This window comes from Boleophthalmus pectinirostris, unplaced genomic scaffold (assembly GCF_026225935.1).
Source record: "Boleophthalmus pectinirostris isolate CB_2022bp ecotype Guang Dong unplaced genomic scaffold, ASM2622593v1 HiC_scaffold_5, whole genome shotgun sequence".
Lineage (NCBI taxonomy): Eukaryota > Metazoa > Chordata > Actinopteri > Gobiiformes > Gobiidae > Boleophthalmus > Boleophthalmus pectinirostris.
Window position 1 is genome coordinate 32284158 of NW_026571404.1, and position 15186 is coordinate 32299343.

Sequence of the window (15186 nt, forward strand, 5' to 3'; positions counted from 1 at the left end):
ACTGAAAAGATAAATACATTGAGGTGCACAACAACCGTTTTAAATTTGATAGACGACAATTTTACACAGTGTAAGGTTTATTTTTTAAGAGTAAAGAATGTGTATAGGGAAATCGGTGTTGGACTGTTCCGGACTCTTTGTCTTGGTCAGTGACTGGGTAAAACAGTGGGAGGAGATCATCATCATATGTAGAATAATTTGACATGTTAAATAAGAATAATTCAACATGTCAAATAAGAACTTAATGCGTCAAATTGTTATTTGCTTGTAATACGCGTCAAATAAGTTGCTAAACACATTAGATATATGAGTAAATGTGAACACTTTGGCTTGCCATAAACACACATGGAGCAGACAGCCACCGCGCGGCGAAAAACACCCACAGCCACACTCATCACTCCACGCGGACGAGGAATGGAACGGAGGAACGAACCAGAAAAGCGAGTGCAATGTGCCACTTGTAGCCACAACTGAACAACTGAGTCACTGCAAACATGCGATCAATCCGTTGGTCCCAGACAGCACCCTCCCTACACGCCACAACTGAACAAAGCCCAGAGTCACCGTGAATGCGCCAAACAAAGTCTGACTGACTATCTAACTGTTGTGTTTCGTTTAGTCTGGTTTGAGAAAAAAGTTTGAAAATAGACCATTCAATAACAGTGCACCTTATAATCCAGAGTGCCCTATGGTACAGAAAATACAGTACATGGTCAGGCTGGCTCAGTATGACCTTAGTCTTTAGGAGCACCCGATGTCTCCACACAGAGGCCAAACCCTCTATCTGAACACCGCTGATTTTGCTTCACACTTTCACTATCTGGTTCAGACTGTTCTTGTCCTTCACAGATAACCCATAAAACCAACAAATAAAAGAAAAGGTCAGCAAACTTTCAGTAAAGGAATGATACAAAATTATTTAAACTGTTAGGCGGCACATTAAAAGAGCTGAGTTTCTGCATCAAGTGAACCCGCTGCTGTCCTCGTTTGATCATTTGCTCAGTGTACTTATCAAACCTTAGAGAAGACTCAAACACAGTTCCCAAATACTTATAGGAGTCCACCATTTCTACTGCTTCCCCATGGATGAAGCTGGCTATTGAGCTGTGAACTTTTTTGCAGAATTCCACAACAATTTCTTTGGTTTTAGCTACATTTAGGTCCAAGGGGTTATTATCACACCATTCAGTGAACGCAGGTAGAGCTTGGCCGTGGTCTGAGTTTGTTCCCTGCAGGAGACAGAGGAGGGCAGCATCATCTGAAAACTTAATTATGTAGCTGCTCTCATTTGCTGACCTACAACTATCTGTATACAGAATATAAAGCAGCGGAGACAAAACACAACCCCGGGGGAGCCAATGTTTGAAACGATGGGACTCGACATTTCCTCATTCACCAGGACTCTGTGTGTGCGGTGGGTTAAGAAGTTTAAAAGTAGCAATAAAAGCTGATCTCTCTATTAAAATATCTCGCTGCATCTTGTTAAAAGCTGAAAAGAGTCCGCAAAAAGTATCCGTGCATGTGAGTTGGGCTTTTGTTTGTGTTTTGATGTTCATCTTTATCTTTGTCTGGAATGTTTCACAGTATGGTATTAAACCTTTCTATCTTCATGGAGACCAAACCTGACCAAGTTACAGGTCAGATCTGTGGAGAGGCAACCTGCTCACAGTCAGAATGCAAGTTTTTCAAGGTAGTTTTGAGTTATAAAACCACCCGTAAATGAATAAATGTGGACTGTGGAACATTCCAGGCAGAGCAATGACATCTCCATAGAAACAAGCAGGTGATGGACCCCCCCAACCAAAAAGTGACATAGTGCACCTTTAAAGAAGACATGTTACTCTTTTATTGATTGAAATATTTTGCAGACGTGTGCTTTTGTGTGTCATGTTTGACCTCCTGTATTGTGAATGTTTGGTTCAGCAGTGGATCAGTGAGCTACTGAAAAGTATAGTAGTACTTATAGTAGTAGAAAGTATGTAGTACATTCACTCATACAAAAAATTCATAAAAAACTGCAACACAAAGCGCCTTACAGTGATTAAAATTAAAAACAATCCCACATTTCCTTCCAGACAATCAGCAAAAGACCTGTAATCATGGCTTCTTGTAGAAAAAATTGTTTCAATTGTACTGAGTGACCAAGTTATCAAATCCATAGTTCATTTGGATTCAGAGAACAGAGCGGACAAAGTCTCTCAAAGTATAAAGACACTAGACTAGATGAAACATAGACACCGGGGCCATTGTTCACATAGATAAAAAGTCTGAAGTTTTTGAGCTTGTAACCATGTCATATTATCTCCACATTATAAAAATATCTAGTGGTTAATTCATCCATTCATCTTAAATCATCTTCTCTGCAACATTCATATAAAAAATGCAGCTGGAGTCATATCTTTACATAGTAATTTGGTTTATATTTCAGAATAAACCGTCTCTCTTTTCTTTCCTCTCTCTTTTCCAGTCTTTGTATGGAAATGGAAAACTTTGGAACTAAATGCTTGTATTCGATGTCGCCCTTGGACGCCCTCTGCAGGTAACAGTGAGGAGTGCATCTGGACATTTAGTATTTAAAGGTGCAGTATGTAACTTTTTGGATGGGGGTCAGTCACCTGCTTGTTTCAATGGAGATGTCATTGTTCTGCCTGGAATGTTCCACAATATGACATTAAACATTCATGCATTAACATTAATTCAATTACAGATGCTTTTATAACTCAAATACCTAAAAAAAAAAACGGCATTCTGTGAGCGGAGTGATCTCCACAGATCTGACCTGTAACTTGTCTTGGTTTGGTCTCCATGAAGATAGAAAGGTTTAATGCCATACTGTGAAACATTCCAGACAAAGCAATAACCTTCCTCTTCACTAACCATATTGTATTGACCTGTCAGGATCTATGGTCAAGCTTTACGCATCCATAGTTATTATCATGTAAACCATTGTAACTTAACCATGTTATATCCAAAGTCTGGAGTGTATTTTGCTGAATTCATGCTTGTTTCATTAATCCTTAAATCTAAAATGGTCATGAGCACTCAGAAATGTTACCTTCACGTTTTGCATCAAGGAACAACATATCTCTGGAGAAAAGCATTTGGCACACACTCCACCAGAAAAGTCACACAACACACGCTTAAAAATTCATAATGAAAAAAACATGCTTTAAATTGAGTTCATTTCTTGGAATAAAGGTCCATACAACTATTGTATACTGCTGTGTCTGATGAATCCATTGTCTTTACTTTTACAGAACTCCACCCGATTACCAGGAAAACAGGCTTACATTTATACTTACTTCTGTAACATCCTTTCTTTATAATCTGTGGTCATTTACTGGTCAGTGGGCTACATGTAATACTAATGTGGATTTGAATGGAAGCATATGGCTACTTAATGGTGCCATTACGGACTCTGTAAAGCATGACTTGTGAACTCTATGCGAGATATACAGTCATTGTATGGAGCAGTCTCTAATTGCTGGAGGTCTGATGCCATAGTCCCAGTGCGTAGACAGACAGGCCCAGCAGAGGAGAGCAGAGCAGAGGAGAGCAGAGCAGAGGAGAGCAGCGGTGCATTACAAGATGAGCAGAGGATTATGGGAGACTGGGTTAATCTGAAGGACGCCATCTGTCACCTGGACAGCACAAAGTCACAGGGCAGGTGTAGTGACAGGGACTGCTCACATCCTGCCCGAGGACCACATGCTAAGATTGTGTGGTTTGATTTCTTTTTATACAGTTTTATGCACTTTTTGTTTTTCATGGTGTTGATTCTTTTATTAACAGAGATGGCCCGCTTTTCACTTTTTTACTGGCATGTATTTGAAAAACATTATGTAGGGGCCAACTCTGGGTTTTAGGCAGTGTTGGGAGTAACGAGTTATAAAAGTAACGGATTACTGTAATGCATTGCTTTTTGCTCTAATGCAGTAATGTTCGGCATTACAGGGAAAAAAAAAATGTATATTTTACTCAGTACAAATGTCAGTAACGTGCGTTAGAATGTTTTTTTAACCTGGATTGAAGTGGTGGGTTTTTCTTCATACAAATTCTCTAAAATCACCGCAATACCCTGTTCCACAGGCTTGGGGTTTTCTCAGGGGCGGTCCTAGATTCCAAGTTCTAGTCCAAGATTAGTCCTGGTTTGGTCCTGGTTCAGTCCTTGTTTAGACCTGGTTTAGACCTGGGTCAGATCTGGTTTAGACCTGGTTTAGTTCTGGTTTAGACCTGGTTTAGACCTGGTTTAGTCCTGGTTCAGTCCTGGTTCAGTCCTGGTTTAGACCTGGTTTAGACCTGGTTTAGTCCTGGTTCAGTCCTGGTTCAGTTCTGGTTCAATCCTGGTTCAGTCCTGGTTCAACTCTGTTTTAGTCCTGGTTTAGTCCTGGTTCAGCTCTGGTTTAGTCCTGGTTCAGTCCAAAAGTTCAGCATCTTCACAGTTATTTTGGTGAGAGTAACTAATGCAATAATAATGTAATGCCTTACATTTTAATTGCAGTAATATTGCAATGTAATGAATTACTTTGAAATAACAGTAGTAAGTAATAAATAACGCATTACAGTTTTAAAGTAACTTGCCCAACAGTGGTTTTAGGAACCCAGATTTGAACCCTCTTTCTATGAATTTATTTTAAAGGGGGGCACAAGTGAGGCTTCTTACCCCGGGCCTTCAAATTTCTGTCGACGGGCCTGTCAGTAACTACGTTCTATATAACAATCTGGAAATTTGAGTGCGACTGAGAAAAGGAGGAACATCCAGACAAATAAAAACAGTGAATCTGATTGGCTGAAGCTTCACAACAACACAACAAGAGTAAAAAAAAAAATCTAACTTTTCTTCAATCCAGTTTCCAGCTCACAAATGCACAAAGCTCTATCCTCTGCATGTTTTTAAAAATGTTCCAAAAGGCTGAAGTGCATTGGTTGGCGTCACCATGTTGCTTTTGGTTCTAAATCACAGTGCTGTCCTGTGATTGGTCTGGAGCACTGGTGACCCGGGCAGTCGCACCAGTGGGAGCTGGATTCTCACGACAATTCATGCGAGTGTGCAGGGTTAGCTCAGGCCAAGAATGAACTTTACATGAGTGGATTTGGACTTGTGATGCGCAGAGACTTATGGATGTCGTCTTAAATGCCTCATACAGATTCCTTACAGAAAGCATTTGTACTGATAATATTGTGTGTAGCTTGAGTACACTATGAGCAGATTAAAGTGGCGCTCTGGCCTGTGTGAGAATGGGCTGTAAAAGGTTTATTGTGAAGTGTAAATCCCTGAGCATGACATGGTTATAATGTGTTCACATGTTCAACCGCAGACTTAATACAACTGTGTTTGTGCACGAACCACAGGGACTCGGAGCTCATGTACAGGCTCTGTGTGGGATTAGTTTAATATTATTTTATCTTACATACATATTTTGATTTTCACATTTGTGCGGTAGATACTTTGGAATTACCAATCACATTCATTTCAAATTATAAATCCTATAATGATATTATTTTGAAGTAACAATACTATTTTGAAAAGTACATTGAAAGTACAACAAGTGCAATCAGAGAGCAGTTCATCACCACAGAAGCAGATTATGAGGAGCCCAGCCCATATTACATGATCATTATATCCACAATGCAATGTGTGTAGCTGTGCCCATGAACATTTGTGTGATATTAGTCACACATGAGAATGTCTCTCTTTACTAGTGTGTAACGAAAATGTCATTTTTCATGAGTTCCATATCTGTTAGATCTGTGACTGTAGATCAGTGTGTTGTGTATCACCAGAAAAACAAGAAATGGAAATTACTTTTGTTCCAATTAGAATTTTAATGGCATACACTAAAAGAGAAAGGAACTGTTATAATATCTCGAAAACTATGAATATTTTACTGTACAAATGCATAGAATTATAAATAGATAATCATTTTTCTGAGGTTTTGAGACCACTCCTGTTGCTCTAGCTTGATCCTTCGCAGAGTTATGACCAAAAACTCATATTTGACCTTGGTTACCTTGACCTTTAAGTGACCTTGACTGGTTTCAACCTGTAACATCCAGTGTACTCCGGTTATGTGTGTGCCAACTTGTGTGATGATTGGGTGAATATTTTAGGCCACAGATGGTTCAGTAATTGCCGAAATTGCCTATCCTTTATAATGACGTGACTTTTCAATTGACCCGTGTGACGTCAAATGACCTCAGATCGCCAGCAAACTTTTTTTGTGGCATCGGGCACAGGGGCTTGACCCACGTACCAAATTCGGTGACAGTTGGTCCATAAATGGCGGAATTATTACAGGTGGACAGACACACAGACACACAGGGTGAATACAAAACCTGGTCAACCCTTCAGGGACCAGGTAATAAGTGTAAAAGATGAGAGTAGATGTAAAAACAGTGTCAATATAAAAAAAAAAAAGTACTGCAGCCTGTTACAAATGATTCATACAAATAAAACAATAAATACTGGTAATTTAATCAAGTATACCTGGTAAAACTGCATAAAGGAAAATCAATACTACATACATAATAAATCATGACATATTGCCACATTAACAAGTATACAAGACAAAGAGATAAAAATGTACTGCTATGACTATCTTAGTGTTTATTTAGCAGTATATAAAAGTGGAGAGGATTATCTGGAGTCACTACACAAACTCCTCTCCCTGAGCACACATTAGTGTAATTAATAGAGCACATTACACTGATTGGAGATTAGAGAAAACACGGGATTCAAATACGACTCACTTTCACTGAGCAACTTCTATGTTCAACCACAAATATATTAGAATAGATCAAAACATGAATCAAATCTAATATGGGTTGTGATTATGTTTACTGAGAGTAGCTGCCCACTACAGGGGACGACTATTAGAAAAGGTGCACTATGGTACTTTCTGGTGAAACGTCCACCATCTGCTTGTCTCCATGGAGATGTGTTCCTGAAAATGTGAGACAGGCCTCGACTTTGACGCTGTTTAAATCCAGGCTGAAAACGGTTCAGTTTAGCTGCATATGACTGAAAGGTTTTCGTTCAGCGCTCTTCTCTCTCATTTATGTAATTAATGTCTCTCTCATTTTAATTTTGTGATGATTATTTATGTTTTGATTTGTTTTTATTGTAATTTAGATGTATTTCTTATTCTGTGAAGCACTTTGAATTACTTTGTGTAGGAATTGTGCTGTACTTGCCTTGCCTTGCCATGGCATTAATCTTATCTATCTCCATGAATGTGAGCATGTGGCAGTACCAGGCCAAGTTCCAGCTCAGTGCATGTTTCCCTGATATTTAAACCCCTGTTAAAACTGCTAACATCTAACTCGGTAAGCAAGAACGCTTTCTCTACCAATGAAATGTTTCAAATGAGCTGGTGAAGGTGAACAGACAACACAAGACATGTATATTTAATAAGAAAACAACATTATAACATGGCTCAAAGCTCAAATTGAACATAACATACGTACATTTAACCTTTCTGACACTTCCAAAAACATGTTCACCTGTTGTTTACATCGTACACTGCTGCGGTGGGAGTGCAGGGACCCAGCGGTAACTCTCTAAGTCAAGAAGTGTCATTGGATTATCTGTGGTGCACCTGCCTCGGCTCCAGGCTCTCCTCTCAGATCTGCACCTGAGTCTCCGGCTGCTCCTCGTGAGCCCAGTCTCTGCTGAAATGACATGACTGCCGTTTTTACCATGAGGAATGTCCTACAACTACCACACATCTTCCTCTTCATCCACACCTGCTTTGGTGAGTGACCGATTCAAATATAAGATTTTTGTGTGAAATTTGAAGCAACTTCTAAAGTTGTAGGCTAGTTGTTGGGTATCAGATCACTACATTCTATAGACCTATGATACCCTGAGACTGACAAATAACTGTAATATGCACATTTAATGGTGTAGTTAATTAAATATAGCAAGTTAAAGAAGATTTCCTCCAATGCTAATTATCAGTTGGAACATTTGTGAATTGTCTTGACATAGACGCAAGAACACTGACTACTGCCTCTATCCGAACAGAAAAGCTTCAAAATTCTTATTAGAATCTTTCTTTTTCTGTATAGTGTGTATCAGTGTATCAGTGTTCTGTAGGGTGTATCAGTGGCGTAGTGAGTTAAGCGTTCGCCCACTAATAGAAGGTTGTTGGTTCACAGTTTGTCTAACCGCTCACTGTTGTTGTGTACCTGAGCAAAACAGTTCTTCCACACTGTCCATTTAAGTAGTTTTTATTTCATTCTTTTAATTTATAGATTTTGATAAGTTATAATACAAGACTTCTTAACACCACAGTGCTAAAAGTAAATAAATAATAATAATAATATTAAATAAATAATAATAACAAAAAAAAAAAAAAATGTAAATTTCAGTACGTTTAAACAGCATCTTATTGTATATATTCTACTAATACAGCTTAATTGGCTTTAATAAAGCATGAATAAAGACTTAATTCATAATGAACAACTTGCTGAATGTCTCTCCCCTCTCTACTCCCCACAAAAAAAAACATGAATGATTCTGGGGTAATAACTACATAATTAATACCAAAACCCCAACTCTTAATTTATAACCCCTTAATAAAAGGTGTACTATGTAACTTTTTAGGTTGAAGGTCTGTCATCTGCTTGTTTCTATGGATTTGTCATTGCTCTGCCTGGAATGTTCCACAGTATGACATTAAACAGCTCTATGTTTCTACATTTATTCAATTACAGGTGGTTTTATAGCTCAAAAATACCTAGGAAAACAAACATTCTCACTGTGAACGGGGCTGCCTCTCCACAGATCTGACCTGTAACTTGCTCTGGCTTGGTCTCCATGAAGATAGAAAAGTTTAATCCCATACTGTGAAACATTCTAGATAATGCAATAACATCTCTATGGAGAAAAGCATTTGATGGCCTCTCCACCAGAAAGGTTACATAACGCACCTTTAAGTAGTTTTTAAAAAGCGATTTGTACATTTTGAATTTCATGCTTTATTAAGGCAATAGTTTACTTATATAAGGTGTTACCAAAAATACTTGTGAATGTGGCAATACCAATTAAATAAACCCTTAAACCTAAGAAAAAAAAGACTTGTATAAGATTAAATGTGCAGCTGTAATCCCATGTACTATACTACTATTGTGTATATACTGTATTTCTGGGGCAGCATGTATTTTTAGCTGGTACGAGTTGTGACACAGTTGGAGAGACTTGTCCACTTCTCATGATGTTGAACAGAAAAGAATGTACAAAGAAAATGAACCAGATTAGGGCTGTGTGTATATATAGGGAGAGGGAGTATTTTTGGATCTTGACGTAATGCACCTTTAATCCTGAAGGAGAGACTGGGTTCAAAGAGCTGCTGAAGGCCGCTTTGTTTACACCTTACGTAAAATTATATATTACATTCAGCTAGTGGGTACACAAGGGGATATTTGAAGTAATACTTTTTAGAATTTGACTTATTTAACTCAAAAATGAACTACTGACCCTTGGACATGACTGACAGTTGATGTTTGATTTCCGTGGTGGGTTTTTCTGTAGATTTGTGTGCGTTTTGAGTGTGTAGAGAAAGGTGGTGTGAAGGTATTTTGTTTTATTTTTATCCATTTTTGTTTTTGTTATGTAAAAGTTCACAATTGGGGAAAAAAAGTTGCTGATCCTGAATAAATACAGTATATTATGTCACATTTTTACATTCAGTTTCTATGTAAATCCAAAGCAATTTATTTTAAGATGATCTATTTAAAATATAATAGGTGATTCAATTTATTCATTTATAGACAACATTTCTATCTCTATATCTGGAATACACAAGCCCTCCCAGTCAACACTGATAGGAGGAAGTGACACAGTGGGTTAAACATTCACCCACTAATGGAAGAGTTGCTAGTTCAAAATTAGCTACAAGATATTATTGTTATGTTAATTCACATTGCCGACCTATTGTTGGGTTTCAGATGACATTACAACATTCTACAGGCCAAGAATAATTTCATAGAGATTGTGGGCAGCTAAAAGGAATATTTAAAAAAATAAAATAAATACAGATTTTTGTTGAAATCCAATAAGATCTTGGGTAAGAAATTTTCATGCTTAATATTTGTAAATTTACCTTTTGGATATTTTATGGCAAATTAAAATGTGTGAAGAATCCCTCAGTCGTCCAGGTAGAATCCATGGCGAAGAGAAAATTCAGCTTGTCGACTGGACAAAAGTGTTGACAATTTTCTCCTTGCCAGGCAAATTAAAATGTTATCAATAAGCTTTTGTCTTTTGTCTACCATCTGGGAGTATAACATCATCATCATTCTGAAAACCTCCAATAGTAATGTAGCCAGACAGGAAAAAGTGCCAATCAAATCACTATGGAAGTTGTTTTCACTGTGGTATGATCCAAAATATTTGAGTAATCACTAATAGTTCTATCCAGGCTGGCACCACCGAGTGCCACCGCTCAATTTCATTTCTCTCCAGCGACTAGGTCAGGAATCGGAATACACTAGATGGTTTGCTAGAAACCCGGAAGTTGTAGACCGTGCACCGGCCAATCAGCAAAGAACTGTGAAGCCGGCAATTACTTGGACACCACTGAGCATTCCGGCGCATTACAGACGTCACGACCAAATAGCAGCAACTGGTTAAATACAAAAAGTACCCGCTTACCTTTGAGCGAATGAATCCTAATGCTGCGATGAATCAGACAACTATAGTACCATACAGTAGCACACAATCAATGTAAAAAACATCCATATCAAGCTTGCAAATGCTGTTTAGTGTTTTGCTCTAGTAACAAGCAATAGAAGAGGGTATATTTGATAAAGTGGTCATTGACTGTGCAGTGTGTTGTACGTTAACATTTATTTGTTGTGTCTGTGCAGCTAAAGCAGACTTCGCCCCGTACTTCTACGACAATGGACCGTACAGCAAGAACGGAAACATGGCACTGTTCAGCCTCTCGGAAGACACACCTGTTGGTAAGAAAAATCATCTTTAAAAATGTAGAAAATGAGCAGTAGTGAAAATAAAAAAGCCAATAATACCATATAAACTCTTCAAACTTAGACGTGGACAAAGTTTATTGATCCATAAGAGTAATTATTTAGGCACAGTATCACACATCACAATAAATATAATAACAAAGAGCAAAAATATGAAAAGATAACAGTGAGAAAAGACACTGGCAAAATGGAGATGGAAAGGTTGAGGAGGCTTTTGGATCTGCTGCTGCGGAAGAGAAGAGGAGGTCAAAGGTTGTAGTTGAGATATCACAAAGAAGGAGGGGGGTGAGAGTGACTACAGAGGTGAAACATAACAAAGTAAAAGTAGTAAAGTACTGCAGTAAAACATTAAAGTGTCTGTAGTTTACTTGAGTTCATTTTTAAGTGGGTATTTTTTACTTGTACTTCACTTTAGAAGCGTTTGGTTGAAGGCAAAGTTATGGGTTAAGTTATGACCATAAACACCATGTCAAACACAGCTAATATTGTTCCAGGTTGCACTTGTAAAATATTACATACATATCTTTGTCCTCATTGGTTAAAAGTGTAGTTTTAAAGTATTATAAAATCACAGTTGTAAGGAAGGGCATCTGATGTAAAACAGTGAAAACAAAACAGCCTATTCACTAAATGGGGTTTGGGATGTACTGTAGCTGCAGACTAAACTAATATTTTGCATTGCTGGCATCCACAAATTAATAAATACAAGCTTAAGAATCTTATATAAGTTTTGGTACATTTCTGTGGTTTTCCAAAATAAATTCTTGCCTCCATTTTGGTCCTAAATTTAGAGCATTACTTGTGCTGGGATTCCTCTGGGGCCAGTGAGTTTCCCACAAAACTCCCCAGACGCACAGTGCAGCCAGTCTAGAGCTGAACTTAATAATTTTACTCAATTACTACTTTTTAACCAGCACCTAAAACTACTGCAACTACTTTTAATAGACGGGCAGGACTTTTCTTGCCTGGTGGTTTCCTCACTGCAAACTGTTGCAAGCAAATATAACCCTTTTTTTAGATTTTTATGTGAACTTAAGAAACTTCAAAATAAAATTGTACTGTAGTGTAGTTGTCAGACACCATACCTTTACTCCTGTACTTGAGTAATATTTTTACAGTGTAACAGTTATCTTACTTGAGTAAATGATGTAGTAAACCTTTCCACTGTTCTTACGATTATATATTATACATTATTATACCTTCGTAATATAATTTTGAGCACAGTATTTGGAAACTCTACCCACCTCTGTTCATAATTGTTAACACAGATGAAGCCATGCTGCTTGTGAGACAGCAGAGTTATTCATGTTTCTCTGCCTGTCAATCTTCTGTCAAACAAAACTCTAGGAAATGCAAAATGGCACCACACCAAGTTCTTGATTAACATCTAGAGTATTGGCTGAGTTTAAAGCCTGAGGCCTGACACCCGCGCTGATGTGATCCGGGCTCAGGGTGGAATAAGCCACTCACGTTCTGCACTAATTGGTTTCAGGCGATGGACGAGGACAAATATGGATGTGTTATACGTGTGTGCATCAGATGCCCCAGAGGCACAGTGGTTGAGTAGCTAGCACTCATGCCTCACAGCAAGAAGGTTTAGGGTTCGATCCCCGGGTCGGTTTCTCCCATCAACTCCACCCAACTCATGCATTGTAGGTACAGTCCTCCAGCTTAGGTAGTCCTGGCCAATACTAGCAGCGCAAACATGTTCCTGATGAAGTGCTCCAGCACCATTGAGCTTGCAGCTCCACAAACCAGACTCTTATTTGGGGCTCCTCCCACTTGTTTCCATGGAAATTCGTTGGCTATCATCTTCTACACTATGGCGTAAAGATGTTCCAAAGTATTAAGGTTTTAACTTTCTATTTCCATAGGGACGTGCCACCTCCAGAAAGTTAGATGGTGTTGCTTTAAGTGAAGTGCAAAAACCTTCTGTAAACCATGTCCACCTCAGCAGCAGAACCATCAGCCTCCCCAACCTCTCCATGTTCTTTTTCTAATTGAATGTCTTCCTTTAGGCACACAGATCTACTGTCTCAACGGCACAGACCCTGAAGGCAACACGGTGAGCTACGGCCTTTCATTTGACCCAGGAACCAAAGAGTACTTCAGGGTCAACTCTAGAACAGGAAATGTCACACTCATCGAACCACTGGACAGAGAGGTGAGTTTAATTCTGTACATTTTATCACTTTTATTCACATGGTTTGTTTCATTTACGTTTGTGTTTTACTTGTGCAGAGAAAAGATTCACTGGACGTCCTGGTCAGTATCAGTGATGGACAAAGCAAGGTAAGGACTTTTTATATAAAAATGTCTTGAGTTGTTGGTTTTGAACAAGTTGATGCTTTTCAGGTTGAGGAGCGAGTCACAGTTTTTATTATGGACACCAATGATGAGAAACCAGAATTTCAAAACCTCCCAGGAATGACCAGTGTGCTGGAGGTAAGTCACACGAGGGAGACATTCTTGCATTGAAGAAGTTCACTTTATTTGGTGAAAACTGTAATGCAAACCTTAAATGAAATGACATGGGCTACTTATCTCATGTTGCGCAAATGATAAACTCACATCAAGGTGGTCAAAATTTTAATTTTTCTACCACAAGGGTCTCCAACCTTTTTCCTCCTGTGGGCTACTTTTTGCAAAACGAAAATGCAAGAGAGATCATTTTAGTGGCTGCTAGAAATTTTGTAAATTTAAAGGCCATGGCAAGCCGTAGATGAGGTGCAGTTCAGTGCTTATACAACAAAACCCGTTATCCAGTAATCAGTACACAAACATAGGCATTAAAATGATACATTTACAATGGAAATAGGTGTTTAATCAAATGTGTGTTATTCAGCGCAATACGTATAATTCAGAAATCCCTTGGCTAGCTGCTTGGAAAGGGATGAAGAGTAACTGGTAGCTCAACGTTTTTTAGTCGAAAAGGTAAAGTTTTTATTCATTTTGGCCTTTTGTCTACATGGAGCCGGTGTTTTGGGTGGGTGAAAATGGTGCTTTTTGAAAACAGGTTCCAGATTGGAGAAATCTGAGAATGGCAGCACTGTTTTTGTTTGCTTATCATGTGGACAAGTAAACCACAGATTTTGGAAAACGATGACATTGCAATTCGTCATTGTGCTTGTGTTTGTTTGTTGTGGAAGAGGAAGGACTTTATGCGCATGTGCTCTTTGTAGTATTGTGTGTCCAGTGGCTCTGTCTGTATCCTGTTTACAGCACCACATACAGGTGTGGCATATGTATTACATCAGTTTCACTCAGTGCTCCGTTGTCATCTGGACATAAATATTTATTGATCTGACAGGTGTGTGGATGCAAATCTTTTTCAAACCGCAAAAAAAAAATAAAAAAAATCCAGGAGCACTGTCATATGGACGTAGCCTAAAGGTCCTATGTTACTCAAAATGTACTCTTGTGAGAACGTTGTGTTTTGGTTTATTCACACATATTTGAGTACTGTAATTGTGGTTTACAAAATGCTCTGTTCCACTCTGTGGTGTCATGTAATGATAGTTTTCATGTTCACAGCTACCTTTTACCTTTAGTTCAAGTGAAAGTGTATGGAGCTTAAAAACACAGTGGAGCACTTCCTGTATTACCACATGACATCACAAGGTGGAAGAGAGTGTTTTCAGTTTGAGAGAAAAACCCTTAAATATGCCAGATTTGTGTGTTAAATATGTGTGAATGAAACAAAACACAACTCCAGGTGTGTTTTTCTGCTTCTCACAAGTTGTCCCATAATGGAAATGTACTTTTTGATTGGTTTTGATTGAAGTAATTGATCTAACATAGGTCTCTGTGTGATATTTCTTTGGAGTTTTTATGTCTAGCAGTATAAGTGTTAATATATTCTTACAAACTATGTTGCAATTTTTTTTTATTTGCCCTTTGTTCCTTCACAGACGACTGAACCAGACACCAGCATCTACAGAGTGGAGGCCGTAGACAGAGACACAGGGTCAGGCGGATCTGTGACCTACTTTTTACAGGTAATTTCACAAACCTATTAAACACCACACACACAATATTCAGCAGGATTACATGAGACAGCCATTTGATTTGGTGGTAATTACACTGTTTAGCTGTGTGAATGAGGCGGAGGTTAATCTTTTTACCACAGGTAGAGCTATGCCGGGCTCAAGGTGGCATGAAACCATTTTGAGCTATGAGCAAATCCACAGCTGT

The 15186-nt window shown here is 38.5% G+C and overlaps 1 protein-coding gene across 1 annotated transcript in view; it reads left to right on the forward strand.

Annotated features, from left to right (window-relative positions):
- Window positions 1–7699: 7699 nt before the first annotated feature.
- cdhr1a (cadherin-related family member 1a) overlaps window positions 7700–15186 on the forward strand; it is a 30839-nt gene continuing 23352 nt past the window's right edge. Inside the window, exons 1-6 of the mRNA XM_020923715.2 lie at window positions 7700–7754; window positions 10873–10968; window positions 13011–13156; window positions 13234–13284; window positions 13348–13437; window positions 14904–14990. Coding sequence (XP_020779374.2) covers window positions 7700–7754; window positions 10873–10968; window positions 13011–13156; window positions 13234–13284; window positions 13348–13437; window positions 14904–14990 — 525 coding nt within the window. The remainder of the gene's footprint in view (window positions 7755–10872; window positions 10969–13010; window positions 13157–13233; window positions 13285–13347; window positions 13438–14903; window positions 14991–15186) is intronic.